The 17,847-nt window shown below is 42.7% G+C and overlaps 1 protein-coding gene across 1 annotated transcript in view; it reads left to right on the top strand.

Annotated features, from left to right (window-relative positions):
- Window positions 1-17,847, top strand: part of LOC123762810 (uncharacterized) — a 367,859-nt gene that overhangs the window by 245,775 nt on the left and 104,237 nt on the right. Inside the window, exons 14-15 of the mRNA XM_069332301.1 lie at window positions 13,226-13,376; window positions 13,580-13,807. Coding sequence (XP_069188402.1) covers window positions 13,226-13,376; window positions 13,580-13,807 — 379 coding nt within the window. The remainder of the gene's footprint in view (window positions 1-13,225; window positions 13,377-13,579; window positions 13,808-17,847) is intronic.

The following is a 17,847-nucleotide window of genomic DNA, read 5'->3' as shown; positions in this document are numbered from 1 at the left end:
TCATGAAAGATATTGTTAATAGAAACGTTATCCCTACAGACAAAAATCAGTGGATACAACTGACGATTTACTATAAAACCAGAAAAACGGCCAGCCTACTCATGAGAAACTCTCCAGACACAAAGCAGAACGCTTTAAATGAGACCAACGTCGTCTATGCCTTCAAATGCCCACTTGGGGACTGTAAGCTCCAAAAAACCCAGTATATAGGCAAGACAACAACATCTCTTTCTAGGCGTTTAACGATGCATAAACAACAGGGCTCCATTAAGGAACATATAATCTCTTCCCACAACCAAACCATCGCCAGAGAAATCCTAGTAAACAACACAGAAATCATCGATAGATACAGCGATAGCAGGTGGCTTGACGTTTGCGAGGCACTACACATTAAGAAGTCAACACCAGCAATCAACAGCCAATTAATGCACAACTATATTCTACCCACCTCAAGACTCCGCTCCAATATAGAAGCATCAAGAAATATGGACCAATAGGCTTTCTACAATCACTTCCATTTCAATACCCATTGTTTCGTGTTCTGTCTTGTGTTGATGAAATTAATACCCTATTAATGCCACCTTTTGTTCTGTCTTGTGTTGATGAAATTAATACCCTATTAATGCCACCTCACCCCATCCACCTCACTCAAATGTAGATATAAACAAAAATGGAGATGTGTAAGTTCTATTCAGTTGTGTATTTGTAAACTAAAGTCTTTGAAAATGTAATAAGTTTTACGAAACGCGCTCGTATCGCGTCAGACTAGAAATAAAAATGAATTTTGGAGAATTGATTTTTGAATTACCTCCAACAGTGAAAAGAAATGTACGAAAGATTGAGAAAATTCGTGTTAGAATTATTAATCTTACTTTTTCGGTCATATTTAATAATATATGTCTACAGGAAAGACTGCTACCAAAATATACTAATATATATATATATATATATATATATATATATATATATATATATATATATATATATATATATATATATATAATATATATATATATAACTGAAAACTCACACCCCAGAAGTGACTCGAACCCATACTCCCAGAAGCAACGCAACTGGTATGTACAAGACGCCTTAATCCACTTGACCATCACGACCGGACATAATGAGGTGATAGCCGAGGCTATTTAAACCACCCCACCGCCGGCACTCGGATAGTAATCTTGGGCATAGCATTTTACCAAATCACCTCATTCTTTGGGGCACACGTGAGGAACACAAATGCGAACAAGCCTGAATGGTCCCCAGGACAATATGCAACTGAAAACTCACACCCCAGAAGTGACTCGAACCCATACTCCCAGAAGCAACGCAACTGGTATGTACAAGACGCCTTAATCCACTTGACCATCACGACCGGACATAATGAGGTGATAGCCGAGGCTATTTGAACCACCCCACCGCCGGCACTCGGATAGTAATCTTGGGCATAGCATTTTACCAAATCACCTCATTCTTTGGGGCACACGTGAGGAACACAAATGCGAACAAGCCTGAATGGTCCCCAGGACAATATGCAACTGAAAACTCACACCCCAGAAGTGACTCGAACCCATACTCCCAGAAGCAACGCAACTGGTATGTACAAGACGCCTTAATCCACTTGACCATCACGACCGGACATAATGAGGTGATAGCCGAGGCTATTTGAACCACCCCACCGCCGGCACTCGGATAGTAATCTTGGGCATAGCATTTTACCAAATCACCTCATTCTTTGGGGCACACGTGAGGAACACAAATGCGAACAAGCCTGAATGGTCCCCAAGACAATATGCAACTGAAAACTCACACCCCAAGAAGTGACTCGAACCCATACTCCCAGAAGCAACGCAACTGGTATGTACAAGACGCCTTAACCCACTTGACCATCACGACCGGACATAATGAGGTGATAGCCGAGGCTATTTGAACCACCCCACCGCCGGCACTCGGATAGTAATCTTGGGCATAGCATTTTACCAAATCACCTCATTCTTTGGGGCACACGTGAGGAACACAAATGCGAACAAGCCTGAATGGTCCCCAGGACAATATGCAACTGAAAACTCACACCCCAGAAGTGACTCGAACCCATACTCCCAGAAGCAACGCAACTGGTATGTACAAGACGCCTTAATCCACTTGACCATCACGACCGGACATAATGAGGTGATAGCCGAGGCTATTTGAACCACCCCACCGCCGGCACTATCACCTCATTATCACGGCACTATCACCTCGGCTATCACCTCATTATGTCCGGTCGTGATGGTCAAGTGGATTAAGGCGTCTTGTACATACCAGTTGCGTTGCTTCTGGGAGTATGGGTTCGAGTCACTTCTGGGGTGTGAGTTTTCAGTTGCATATTGTCCTGGGGACCATTCAGGCTTGTTCGTATTTGTGTTCCTCCTGTGTGCCCCAAAGAATGAGGTGATTTGGTAAAATGCTATGCCCAAGATTACTATCCGAGTGCCGGCGGTGGGGTGGTTCAAATAGCCTTGGCTATCACCTCATTATGTCCGGTCGTGATGGTCAAGTGGATTAAGGCGTCTTGTACATACCAGTTGCGTTGCTTCTGGGAGTATGGGTTCGAGTCACTTCTGGGGTGTGAGTTTTCAGTTGCATATTGTCCTGGGGACCATTCAGGCTTGTTCGCATATATATATATATATATATATATATATATATATATATATATATATATATATATATATATATATATATATATATATATATATATATATATATATATATATTAATATTAATATTACACCCCCGTGTAATTGAAAGCAGTCTGTGTCTGCCCTCTACCAGGTCAGGCACACAGAATGGTAGGAATTCCAAAACAAACTACAGCTGGTAAAATATTGCCAACCTAAAACCGAACTAGCAAGCAGAACTCCCCAATCGAAAACAAACAAGCATGACGTCATCACAGCCGCCACGCTGCTGTCTGCACAACTCCCAGGGGGGAAGAGGGGGGGGGCACCTCCCGCGTAGGCTATCCAACCCCAGTTCATAGGTTGTTTGGTGGCGGTTGATCGACTTTGGCTTCATCCTTTTGAGCAGAGCTGTCCATAGTCGTGTTGTTCTACTGTTTGGCGGTGTGCAAGCCAGGAGTAACACAAGAGTACCTGGGGCTGCATGCACCTAAGGCCACCTTCCCTAGGTGCCCTGTAAGTACTGCCCTTGGTGACTCATATGTCAAGGAAGCACCTCAAGGTAAGGTGGTTTAGGGTTACCTTCCATGAAACGTTCAGGCTACCTCTGTGAGGTTCTTTTGCTGCTCGGTGAGTGCCCGCCCTTATTGTTCAGCTGGGGTTGCTCTTACTCCTGTTTGACCTTGGGTAGGAGGTAGTATCATTGCTGGCTGGGGCACAAGGTACTGTGCAGCAGTCTGATTTATGCATAGCGATTAGTTCTGTTTCTCTGGAGATGTTGTGTTTTTGTGGGTTTTTTCTTATACTTTGCCTGGTGGGGATCTGTCTGTAGGACCATTTGTATGATTTTGGTGGCACTCCGTTAGGTCCCCTGTGATTGCATACGTCGCAGGGGTTCAACTTTTGTTTGGTTCGTAACTCTGGGATAACAGGTTAGCAATACCTTGCCTGGGCTTCCCTTAGCAGTCAGCATACGGGCCCTGGAAACTCCCATTGGGGCTCATTGGTTCGATGGAAGCGACCTCCGAGTCCTACCTCACTTCATGTGAGTTTAAAGGTTGCTCTGTTCTCTTGTCTCAGGTTGACACTCACTGTCTTTGCCTCCGCCATGCTGCCTATTGGGTCAATGACACCTTTGCCCAGGAGTCCTACGAGTGGTGTTCCTTGCTTGTCCTTGCTTGTACTCCAGTTCACGCAGTCCACTCATATTGATATTCGGATGCAGGCAGCTTCACTGTTGCATGCACAGTTTAGGTTGCTGCAATGAGCTAGGCTGGTTGCTTTTCCAGCTGCCCTGTGGCTGCCCTGCTTTAGTTATAGGGACCCAGACTGGGGGTTGTTAATCGCCTCCACTATTCCTCCTGCCGGGGCTTTTGGGTCGTGCTAGCGGGTTCCCTTCATCCCTGCTTTTCCGGTGAACTCTGCCTTTTCTCCAGAGGCAGAGGGTTTGGAAGACTGCTCGGCCCCGGGTCCTGACGTGGAGGATCCTGGGGTTGGGGAGGAGTTGACTTGGGGGGGGGCTTGGGCCCCATTTGACCCCACATGGGTGTTAGTACCCTCGGTGCGAGGGCTTGTTGTTACATGGAGACGGGTTTTCCTCCCCCCCCCCCCCTCCCTGTACGAGTTTGATATCAGTTCGACTCCTCCCCAGGTTCGGTTCCGGGTTCCCTTGGGATCCTCAGTTTCCTCCTTCCGGAGATTTTCGGCTTCCCGCATCCTGCAGAGGGAGGTGTGGGAGGCCCTTGCGGCTTACCTCCTGTGAGACCCAGATTATGCCTCGATAATGGATCTTTCTTCTTTGGAGTTTGGCTCCTCTTTTCCTTACTGGGTGCGTTACGAGGTGCTGGAGTCTTCCTGGCTAGCAGACTAAACTTTCTTTTCGTTGGGGGTGTGGCATACGTTCTGTCAGACCCACATGCTGGAGTGGTGGGAGTTGACTACGGTTGTTCAGGTTAACCTGGTGGACGAGTTTGAGCATCTCGATGCGTGCTTGTTCGTCCCCATGCTTCTTTGTAATATTAGCCAAGTGCAGCTTCACGTGCAGGTTTCCTCCCTTTAGGCATCCCTGGTGGGCTGAGGATTTGTGCACCCATGGGAATTTGGATTTGGTCTTGTGCTTCTTTTCCCTCCTGTAGCTGTCTTCGGACCGTCTTGAGGAGGATGTGGAGAAGATCGTTGCAGGCCTTTGTCGGACCTGTTTTTTCTCCGGGAGGGAGGGGGACCAACCTTGGTTTCAGGTGCTACTTGCTCGGTGTCCGAACAAGGGGCGTTTTTTGTTTGGTGATCAGGTGGCTTCGTTGATGGTGTCCCACCTGAGAGCGCCGTGTTGGTACCAGTATGAAGTGTCCTGACATTCTTTGCCATTTTCTCTCTTCATAGGTTGTCTTCTATTTTGATCGGGTTGTTTAGTCCTTTCTTTCTTGACTTTTTCAGGACCGTCATTTGATGTCAAACACTGTCGCCTCACATTATGTGGTACTGGCGGAGCCGCTACAGCTTGCGTTCAGGGTGGATGTCACTTCCGCCTCATTTTGTAAGTTTTCTCGTGCTTTGTTTCACCTTCGGCCTGCTCATGTGATACCTGAGCAGTCAGGGTTCTTGGACAGGGTACTCTCCTATCTCTCTTCTCCTCGGTTCGTGGTGGCCCCTTCGGTTCAAGATTGTTTTTCCAAGGCTTTGTTTCTGTTGGCCTTGGCCTCTGGAGGTCGGGTTGGTGAGATTCATGCTCACCTCTGGCGCAGGGGTTTCTGCTCTTTCGGTCCTGGTAATCGGTTTGTTCAGTTGCAGCCTTCTACTTCTTTTCTGGCGAAGAACGAGATGGCTGCGTCCTTGGGTCATTGATGCTTGGTTGGTCAGGCCGGGGGTTCATCATGTGTTATTCCAGTTGCGGCTCTTCGCCATTACCTGGGTGCCTCGGCTTCAGAGTTGCCTGGGGATGTGCTTTGGGTTAATTTGGTTTCCCTCGTTCCCTGTTCCAGGGCTCGGGTCTCCCAGGTCGTCCACAGGGTTATTAAGTCTAGCCAGCCTGTGTTCTGTTCTCGTGCCCATGATGTTTGAAAGTTTCCTGTCTTAGGCAACATGTCTTAGACTGATATTCGGGCACGGGGATTTTGGAAGTCGAACAGAGTCCTGGCCGACTGTTATTTGGTCAACATTCCTGGTCCTAGGCATTCGTGAGGGGCTTTGGGTAGCAGGTTGCGGCCAATTGTCTTGCCTTCAAGTTGAGAAGCATGTGGCAGCCGCCTCCCAGGTAAGTCCCTCTACTTCTTATCTTTGATCATGTCACTCTAATGAACTGAAGGGGTTCCCCACAGAAAACCAGCGTTGAATATAATGAAACGCTATTTTCTGGGTGAGGCCCGGAGGTTCCCTGGCACCCTCCCTCCGGTTGGCAGTTTTCGCGTTGTTTTGATGTCGCATTGTCCAGTCTCCGAACAAGAGTGGCAGGGTGGCTGGTGCAGGGGGGTCCAGGGCTCCCCCATCCCCCTCCCAGGGTGGGGAAGGCTGTGCAGACGAGCAGCACAGCAGCAAGGTGTGACGTTTGCGTGTTTCCTTGGGAATTGAGGGAGTTCAGCCTCTCTGTTCGGTTTTCAGTTACAATTTTCTTACCATGTGGAGGGGTCTGTTTTGTTATACCTACCTTTCTGAGTGCCTAACCCTGGTTGATAGCAGATAAGGAAAAAACCCAACCTTGGGGAGGGCCGTTGCTCCCTGTGCCCCTTTGAGGGGGCCCAGGTTCTGGCTTGTGGTCCCCGGTAGGCTGAACTCCATTGACTAATGCCCTGGTCTAATGTCTCTCATATTAGCCAGATAGCTGCAGGGAGCCTCCTTGACTCGCACAGAAAATGTAGTTTCGTTTCGTTACATTCAACGCTGTTTTTTTTAACTGATTTTAATATACAGTGTATATATATATATATAATATATATATATATATATAATATATATATATATATATATATATATATATATATATATATATATATATATATATATATATATATATATATATATATTGTGTGTGTGTGTGTGTGTGTGTCGTACCTAGTAGCCAGAACGCACTTCTCGGCCTACTATGCAAGGCCCGATTTGCCTAATAAGCCAAGATTTCATGAATTAATATATTTTCTCTATTTTTTTTCTTATGAAATGATAAAGCTACCCATTTCATTATGTATGAGGTCAATTTTTTTTTATTGGAGTTAAAATTAACGTAGATATATGACCGAACCTAACCAACCCTACTTAACCTAATCTAACCTATCTTTATAGGTTAGGTACCCGAAAAAGTTAGGTTAGGTTAGGTAGTCGAAAAACAATTAATTCATGAAAACTTGGCTTATTAGGCAAATTGGGCCTTGCATAGTAGGCTGAGAAGTGCGTTCTGGCTACTAGGTACGACATATATATATATATATATATATATATATATATATATATATATATATATATATATATATATATATATATATATATATATATATATATAATATATATATATATATATATATATATATATATATATATATATATATATATATATGTCGTACCTAGTAGCCAGAACGCACTTCTCAGCCTACTATGCAAGGCCCGATTTGCCTAATAGGCCAAGTTTTCATGAATTAATTGTTTTTCGACTACCTAACCTACCTAACCTAACTTTTTCGGCCACCTAACCTAACCTAACCTATAAAGATAGGTTAGGTTAGGTTAGGTAGGGTTGGTTAGGTTCAGTCATATATCTACGTTGATTTTAACTCCAATAAAAAAAATTGACCTAATACATAATGAAATGGGTAGCTTTATCATTTCATAAGAAAAAAATTGGAGAAAATATATTAATTCATGAAAACTTGGCTTATTAGGCAAATCGGGCCTTGCATAGTAGGCTGAGAAGTGCGTTCTGGCTATTAGGTACGACATATATATATATATATATGTCGTACCTAGTAGCCAGAACGCACTTCTGAGCCTACTATGCAAGGCCCGATTTGCCTAATAAGCCAAGTTTTCATGAATTAATATATTTTTTATATTTTTTTTCTTATGAAATGATAAAGCTAACCATTTCATTATGTATGAGGTCAATTTTTTTTTATTGGAGTTAAAATTAACGTAGATATATGACCGAACCTAACCAACCCTACCTAACCTAACCTAACTTATCTTTATAGGTTAGGTTCGGTTAGGTAGCCGAAAAAGTTAGGTTAGGTAGTTGAAAAAACATTAATTCATGAAAACTTGGCTTATTAAGCAAATCAGGCCTTGCATAGTAGGCTGAGAAGTGCGTTCTGGCTACTAGGTACGACATATATATACAGTGGTACCTCAAGTAACGAATTTAATCCGTTCCATGTTCGTCATGTGAAACGGACGTCATACAAAACGAGTGTCCCCTATGTAACCAGTGTGATGCACTGTGTTTACTGTGAAATTCCCCCAGTGTGCATGACATCAAATGTTCCCCAAAATATAATTTTTCTTTGTAAAATGATAAATTACCTTCCCTGAACATGTCTATGTAAAAATAATTACCAAATTCCACTTACTTTGGCTGTGGGGACGTGGACAAGGTGCGTTGTGACGTCATCCGGGCCTGGTCACCCGTGTGTGAAGCACTCAGACACGGTCGCGCGGGACATTCAAGCACCGCGTTTTGCCACAAATATATTTTCAAATATTTTTTCTATGTATTTCCAATGCGGTTTTATTTGTTTCTTTTATCGTATATGATGCATATTTGTGACCTTTACAATATGTATACAGTAGAATGTTCATAATTTTCCATGGAACTGTGATACATGTGTCAGTAAGGTGTCCACAATAAATGTTTATTGTCACAATATTACGTGGTAAAAATTCACTAAAATTACAATATGTACAGTTTCACATACTATTTACACAGTAACACACTGTATTACACACTCAGTACTTTGGAGGTGGGTAATAGTCAACGAAGTAGTCCATGGTATTCACCACGACTTTGCTCTCCTTGCACCAGCTACAGATAGATTTTCGTTTCCTGTTTCATCGTTCTGTGTGCTTGCAAATAACGCACTCTCGTGCACCCTTGGCTTTAGTACTTGTAGGTGGTATGTAGCCAAGCTTGTAAAGCATAAGGTAGTATTGAAACAATTATAGGAAAAGCTCAATTTTTTTTTTTTTTTTTTTTTTTTGAGATTTGTAAGGTAGTCTTGAAAAGATCGCTTTGTAAGGTCCCACACAGGAAGAGATTCAGCTAGCTTTAAAGAGTGTCCATCAGTCAGGAAGAGATTCAGGTATTCTTGAAAATATCTATGGACAATACCACCATGGAAGCCACTAACCCTGTTCATCTATGCTACTTGTATCAGATGCATCATCACTAAACGCAGAAAACGATTCATCTATATAAATTGGAGATGGCAAGGGTGGGGGTCAGAGCTACAACTGGATACGCTCGCTGTATCATCCTCATAGGTGCTGTATCACTGGCATCCGACTGCTGTGTTAAGCCCTTATTGCGCCTAGCTTCACCTATGTTATGACCCATATGTTCTTCAAACAATAGGGTCTGAATTGCACCGACTGAGCGCAGTCTTTCAACACCGTGTCGGACAAGTGTTTGGGAGCCAGAGGCACGTGTGCCACAAATGGTTGCTCACTCAGTACTAACCCAGCCAGCAGCCCTTGTCTTTCATATTCGTTATAGAAAAGGTTCGTTCAGTGTTTGTTGGGTAGGCTGCTCCATTATGACAATCTTTCTTTGTTTCAAATGTGTTCCATTTGTTTTGTATTTGTCACTTATGTCTCAATAATGGAGCAGCCTACCTGACAAACACTGAATGAACCTTTATGGCATTTGTCCATTTTTCAAATTGTTTCAACAGTTCTTTTATTTTTTTTTATTTAAGAAACATGGAGCAGCCGACCTGTAGACCACCGAACGAACCTTTTTGACATTTGTACTGGTTTTCAAAATTCTTAATTTTTTTTATTATTTACGTTTTTTGTATGTGAGAAGCATGGAGCAGCCTACCTGACAACCACCAAACGAACCTTTTGCTATAAGACAAATGAAAAATAAATATTGAACACATTTGAAGAAAGGAAAATGTCATAATGGTTTGTTGAGTGTATATGTAAGGTAGGCTGCTCCATTATTGAGACGTAAATGACAAATACAAAACAAATGGAACACATTTGAAACAAAGAAAGATTGTTATAATGGAGCAGCCTACCTGCCGAACAAACCTTTTTGACGTTTGTTGTATATCAGACATTTCATTTCTTTTTTCCTACAAAAACGTCAATGCTTTGCAACATCTCAGCAGTCACCCCTTTATATCCCAGCATCATTAGCATCTTTAAACAAGAACAACATAATTTATGTGCATCTTCGGAGGCGTCTAAGAATGTGCAAGAAGCAGCACGACCCCACCATGTGGTGTTGACGTTACTCAAACCAGCGTTCGTCATACGGGACGATTTGACGCCGATCGAGCCGTTCGTTACCCAAAATCTTCGTCTTTTGGGGCGATCGTTATGCGAGGTACCACTGTATATATATATATATATATATATATATATATATATATATATATATATATATATATATATATATATATATATATATATATATATATATATATATATATATATATGCGAACAAGCCTGAATGGTCCCCAGGACAATATGCAACTGAAAACTCACACCCCAGAAGTGACTCGAACCCATACTCCCAGAAGCAACGCAACTGGTATGTACAAGACGCCTTAATCCACTTGACCATCACGACCGGACATAATGAGGTGATAGCCGAGGCTATTTGAACCACCCCACCGCCGGCACTCGGATAGTAATCTTGGGCATAGCATTTTACCAAATCACCTCATTCTTTGGGGCACACGTGAGGAACACAAATGCGAACAAGCCTGAATGGTCCCCAGGACAATATGCAACTGAAAACTCACACCCCAGAAGTGACTCGAACCCATACTCCCAGAAGCAACGCAACTGGTATGTACAAGACGCCTTAATCCACTTGACCATCACGACCGGACATAATGAGGTGATAGCCGAGGCTATTTGAACCACCCCACCGCCGGCACTCGGATAGTAATCTTGGGCATAGCATTTTACCAAATCACCTCATTCTTTGGGGCACACGTGAGGAACACAAATGCGAACAAGCCTGAATGGTCCCCAGGACAATATGCAACTGAAAACTCACACCCCAGAAGTGACTCGAACCCATACTCCCAGAAGCAACGCAACTGGTATGTACAAGACGCCTTAATCCACTTGACCATCACGACCGGACATAATGAGGTGATAGCCGAGGCTATTTGAACCACCCCACCGCCGGCACTCGGATAGTAATCTTGGGCATAGCATTTTACCAAATCACCTCATTCTTTGGGGCACACGTGAGGAACACAAATGCGAACAAGCCTGAATGGTCCCCAGGACAATATGCAACTGAAAACTCACACCCCAGAAGTGACTCGAACACATACTCCCAGAAGCAACGCAACTGGTATGTACAAGACGCCTTAATCCACTTGACCATCACGACCGGACATAATGAGGTGATAGCCGAGGCTATTTGAACCACCCCACCGCCGGCACTCGGATAGTAATCTTGGGCATAGCATTTTACCAAATCACCTCATTCTTTGGGGCACACGTGAGGAACACACGTGGTCAAGTGGATTAAGGCGTCTTGTACATACCAGTTGCATTGCTTCTGGGAGTATGGGTTCGAGTCACTTCTGGGGTGTGAGTTTTCAGTTGCATATTGTCCTGGGGACCATTCAGGCTTGTTCGCATTTGTGTTCCTCACGTGTGCCCCAAAGAATGAGGTGATTTGGTAAAATGCTATGCCCAAGATTACTATCCGAGTGCCGGCGGTGGGGTGGTTCAAATAGCCTCGGCTATCACCTCATTATGTCCGGTCGTGATGGTCAAGTGGATTAAGGCGTCTTGTACATACCAGTTGCGTTGCTTCTGGGAGTATGGGTTCGAGTCACTTCTGGGGTGTGAGTTTTCAGTTATATATATATATATATATATATATATATATATATATATATATAATGTAAGTAATGTGCCGACTAGTCTCTTGAGCTAGTCTGTCTGTTTGTCTATCTTTTCTTATTTATCTGCCTTTGTCGGGTTTTGTTTGTCTAATGGTGTATTACTGTCTCTTAGATTTTCTTAAAAGATGAGAATTACACATTTTAAGCAACATGAATATATTTACTGCTAGCCTGGAGATTTTGTTGTGACATGGGTCATGTACTAGCTGGTGCATTCTGTGTGTTATCTGTTGCTGCTTTGATTAAAGCCTGTCAATAGGAGTTGGTGTGTACTGGTACTGGATGTTGGGATAAGCGAACAACAAATTAAATAGTTAATATATAGGACTGAAACTGGCTCTTGGGGAGGGGGGGAAGTGACCTAAAAATCAGAACTGAAACTGGCTGTTGGCATAAAGTATCGAAAATTTGGTAGGATTACAATGTCGCCGACAGTTCACAGGAAATAAAGTAGGATTGCAACCAGATTTGGGAGAAACGGTAAAGTCCGGCTCTAGTCCTATTTTACGCTACTTTTATAGATCAGATTTGGTCTGCTTTCCACTTCCTTCCCCAGCAGCTGAGGTTTGCCTTGCTTCTGGTCTTTCCCATCCCTGGTTCTGGCTCCAAAGTATTTGAGTGTTTCAGAGTTGGGGTACAGTTTAGCTTTGGAGTACATTCTGCCTCTGCCTATTGGCTGGGGGTATGAGATTCCATATTCATCCTGGATGGCTGACAATCCTCTTGTTTTCCTTAGGGCTTGGCAAGGGTTCTATCAAACCCAAACACTTGATAGGCAGGAAATGAATTTAGTCTTTTAAGTTTTCTTGGGCAGCATTCCTTATTCTTCGCTCGAGGACGACCTGTATGTTCCAGTGCACTGTGTTGCATTGTCAAGGGTTTCCCGGCCAACCCTCTCTTCTTTGACCAAGTTACTTGCATTCTCTCCTCCCTTGGTAAGTTCCATTATTGCCTTTTCATCTGTCGTTAGTTAACTTTAAGGAACCACTAACGAATTCCATCCAGAAAACCAGCAATGAATATTATGAAATGCTTGTTTCTGGTAGAGACCCAGTAGCTTCCTGATGACCTTCCTTCCTATCAGATTCATCAGTTTGTCAATTCATTGTGCATCTGCTGTGGACTCAACAGGAGTCGGTTATGGACCAGGGGCTCTGAGCCAACTAATGGTGGCCATGGTTACTAACGAGTTAGAGATAGTTTCGAGGGTACCAGTTGTTTTGGAAAAATCTTTGTGGAGAAGTTTTGCTGCTTTGATGTGTCTGTTAAGCTTCTCTGACTTTCTTGATACTTTCCCGATATGGTTGGTGATAATTCCATGCTCCTTGTGCCTCTATAAGAGTGCCAGGGTCTGGCTCTGGTCCCCATTAGGCCAAATTTAAATTGTCAATATATTTAGCTGTTTTTAATAAAAAAAAAAATTAAGCAGACTGTTGTAAATAGACATTTTATTTGACAGTTGTAAATATAAAATATTTTCCACAGAAGCGAACACTGGACCTGCGACTAAGGGAACAAAAATTGTTCAATGAAGGCAACCCAGAAAGCCTCAACCCAGAGATTGGAATAGACCAACAAGCGGAACTGTTGCCATACGACACCAAGTATGAGGTCCCACGAGACTTTATTATTTTTGGTAAGATTTTTGTACGCACTTCAGGTGTTTCACTGATGGTTAATATGGCTTCTAATGAATATATTGAGATAGAAATGTCGCAGCAACAAATAATTCACAGTATTTATGTATAAAATTAGCTCCTTTCTGTACCACATATGACTGAATATATAATTGTTACTGTATATTAACTGTTGAGCGTAATTGTGTGACTGTGGATACAGACAAACTGCTGGGTGCAGGAGCCTTCGGGAGAGTGTACCGCGCTACAGCCATCAACCTGACCCCTGGCCAGGCCCGGACCACAGTAGCTGTCAAGATGATGAAGTCTCGCACAGACAGCGCACAGCTTAAAGCCCTGCGCTCAGAAGTAAAGATTATGATCCACATTGGCCGCCATATTAACATTGTCAACCTGCTGGGGGCCTGCTCCAAGGACCTGGCTTCAAAAGGTAATCTGTTATTTTTATACCTTTTAGTGTTGTATATAGTATGATAAATATGGTGAATGGTAGGTGGTTGCTTTTAATACGGTACTGTATAATTAGACTTCTATATTGTTTCCGATTGTTTTCCTGGTAGTGATGGTTCAGTGTATGACTATCAAGATTGGCATATTTATATTTTAGTATTCCTGGTATAATAATTCAATGCAGATTTGCATTGCAGATTTAGGCTGCAATTTAGTGTTGTATATAGTAGTACTCTACACCCATCTATACCAGTTTATATCTATGGACTCCAGCTTGGAGTCAATACCTAGTTAACCCTTTAACTGCGCAACGCGCCTGCAGGCCCAGGCTTCAGGTGCGCAACGCGCCTCCGGGTGTTTTTATTTTTCATATTCCATTCAAAACTCCCGCGGCTACATGGGGTTCACATCAGCTACCTCAGGGCTCTTGTAAACAGACGCCATCTTTAAAAAAAATCATGGTCCACATTGCCGGGTGCCAGAGCCTCAGTAGTGAGTGAGCAACCAAGGCTGGCGCTCACAGCATGAGCGCACAGCACTGCTGTTCAGCGTGTGACCACAGCATCGCCTAATATTGTCAAAATATATATATAATCTGTTTTATTTAGCCATGATAGTATTATAGAAGAGCCCGAGTGTGATAATAACTGGGTACAATGTTCAATTATCAGTGATTCAATGCTGTTCACGATGTTCACAGCGCTAGCCACAGCATTATTTCGTCCATGTAGGAACCTTCAAACAACTTTTTAGGTTCCTTTTCAAAATAAACTTGTGGTCAATTATTCATTTACAGGTATTAGTGACCAGGATTGTGGTTATATTGAGCATTGTGCATAGGAAGGAGGAAGTTTGGTGAGGGAAGGAGGAAGGGAGAGAATTGAGGTAGCCTCACTGTGTGGCAGTAACTCTTGTTTTGCTCACCATACTAGCTTCGTGGTTCGCTATGGGGAACACACACATGTACATGGGTATATACAGTGTGTGTGGAATAGTGTAATAACAGCACCAAGAGTATGCTGTGAGGAGCTATTTTGGCGAGGGAGGTGACGTCGTAATTGTAGCGTCGTCTGCTGTCTGCTGTGTGATTTTTCATGCAGTGTATGGTGGCCATTGTGCTGTTTGGACACAATACCGGATTACTTGCATAGTTCTGGTAAATAAAACATATAGATAGGTATATATATCATGTGTAAATTGTGTAATAAATGCAATAACAGTATGGTGGGAGGAGCAATGTTGGCGATTAAGATGTTGGAGTGAGGGAGGGCTGGCTGGGTGTGGCTGCTCACACTCGCGGTGTTCTGAGTGTGTTGATGGTGAATGTATATAGTGTGTGACAGTGTATAGTCTGTAAATAAATTGTATATATACATAAATCAGCATGATATATGGTACATATGTGTACACAAGTGTCACGCACGTAACACAGTGTCTTCAGACAGTACGGATGTTTTACTGCCATAATATAGTGTACATGTTCATTGTACATAGGATTAGCATATAAAAACAAATAAAATGTATTTGGAACTGTGTGCAAAAAATGTGCAAAAATATATTCACGGCAACTCGCGCACCCCGCCCCGGGTGTCCCACCGGCCCCGGGAGCATACTGCTCTGGCGCACGGGGAATTATGACGTCACGGCCCACCTTTCGGACCCCATAGCAGCCAAAGTAAGTACAATTTCGAACTTGCATTGCTATACCCATATACAGGGAGGGGTTTTTGACACTTTCCGAAGAAAAAATTATTTTTTCCCAAGGTTTCATTTCCTGCGCACTGAGGGGATGTCATATTTATAGGCCGCGCAGTTAAAGGGTTAAACATAAGACAAAGTTAGAGAAGATTCAATGGTATGCCACCAGACTATAGTCCCATATCTTAGAGGTATGAGCTACAAGGAAAGGCCATAGGAAACAAACCACACGCCCCTGAAAGACAGGAGAGATATAATCACCACCTACAAAAATTCTCAGAGGAATTGACAGGGTGAACAAAGACAAACTATTTAGTATGGAAGGAACATGAACAAGGGGACACAGGTGGAAACTTAGTACCCAAATGAGCCATAGAGGCATTAGAAAGAATTTTTTCATTGTCAGTGTAGGTAATAAATGAAATGCATTAGGCAGTGACGTGGTGGAGGTTGACTCCATACACAGTTTCAAATGTAGATATGATAGAGCCCAGTAGACTCAGGAACCTGTACACAGTTAAAGTACAGTTGAGAGGTGGAACCAAAGAGCCGAAACTCAACCCCAGCAAGCACAACTAGGAGAGTACAACTCGGTGAGTATAGCTACACTGTGAGAGTCATGCTCGTTTTGGCGTGCATCTGGAGGCAACAAATTCCATATATTGAAACTTAGGAGACCGTAGATACGCATATAAAGAGAGGTAGCCTAGTGCAAAGGATTGTCGTAGTAGAACATTCTAATTTAAGATAAAGCTCGGAAGTCGTGACATCACAGGAGCCCAACATGTCAGAAATGAGAAGAATGTTCGATCATTGGAAGATAAGCTCCATATAAGCACCCTCTTTGTCCTGGACTCTAATTAGTCCCTTGAGACAAATAAATAAATAAATAAATAAATACATGTTTATTCAGGTAAAGTAGTTACATACAAGAGGTTTTACAAAAATTGATAGATTTATAGATAGAGCTAGTACATACAATGCCTAAAGCCACTATTACGCAAAGCGTTTCGGGCAGGAAAAACATTAAAGACTAAAACTTAATACTAATTGAAATTAAAGTATAAAATGTGTTGAGAACAAATCAAAATAAAAATAAAAAGGGGGGAACATGGTAGAAAAAGCAGCACAAATACAGTTAGGTCGACAAACAGCGTTGTTTAAAAAAAACAGACATGGGTTGACAATATAGGGCTAAGGTAGGTTACAGGGAATTTATTAGGTAGTGCTTCGTTTTTATCTTAAACTGGTTGAGAGAGGTAGTCTTTAACATGATTGGGAAGGTCATTCCACATTCTGGGTCCCTTGATTTGTAGAGCATTTCTAGTTTGATTAAGTCGTACTCTTGGAATATAAAACTGTGCTTGTTTCTGGTGTGGTGCTCATGGGTTCTGTTACAACCTTCAATGAAGCTTTTGAGGTCAGGATTGGCATTATAGTTCAGCAATTTATATATGTATAATACACATGAGAGAATGTGCAGTGACTTAATATCTAACATATTCAGAGATTTGAGTAGGGGGTGCCGAGTGATGTCTGGGGCCAGAGTTGGATATTGTCCTAATAGCAGCTTTGTGTTGAGTAATTAAAGGACGTAAATGATTTTGGGTAGTAGAACCCCAAGCCCAAATACCATAGTTGAGATATGGATAGAGGGAGTAATAGAGAGTCACTAGGGCAGGGCAGGGTACATAATATCTGATCTTAGAAAGAATGCCAACAGTTTTTGAAACTTATGTGCTAACCTTTATGAAGAGAAGTCTCTGATCTTTAGAGCATCTTTCCTAATTAAGACTGTACGATGTTTGACCCCAGAATTTTGAGTAGTGGAAGGATATCGCTGGGTGTTGTGAAGGGCTCAGACTTCACCTGACAGCTCTGACCAGGCTGCATCAAGTTTAAAAGTTGCCTTTGGTGTGCTGACCTTTTACCAAGAGTTGAAGCTTCACCTTTGGGCCAAAAAGAGGACACGATAAACGAAGAAGCAGTCATGATCCACAGGAGAACAAGGAGGAAACCAGACAAATTCCCCATATGATCCTTTTCCCAGTAATAGTAATGTTATTGAAGATGCGACCTGGAGGTACCCATGAGGTCACAGGGACATACAAGAGTTGTAATATATACTTAGGGATTTAATGAGGCAGTGAATGTTGTAGCAAGACTGTACTCACCTAATTGTGCTTGTGGGGGTTGAGCTATGGCTCTTTGATCCTGCCTCTCAACTGTCAATCAACTGGTGTACAGATTCTTGAGCCTACTGGGCTCTATCATATCTACATTTGAAACTGTGTATGGAGTCAGCCTCCACCACATCACTTC

Source organism: Procambarus clarkii, chromosome 27, assembly GCF_040958095.1.
Source record: "Procambarus clarkii isolate CNS0578487 chromosome 27, FALCON_Pclarkii_2.0, whole genome shotgun sequence".
NCBI classification, from domain to species: domain Eukaryota; kingdom Metazoa; phylum Arthropoda; class Malacostraca; order Decapoda; family Cambaridae; genus Procambarus; species Procambarus clarkii.
This window is presented reverse-complemented; position numbering and strand designations above follow the sequence as displayed.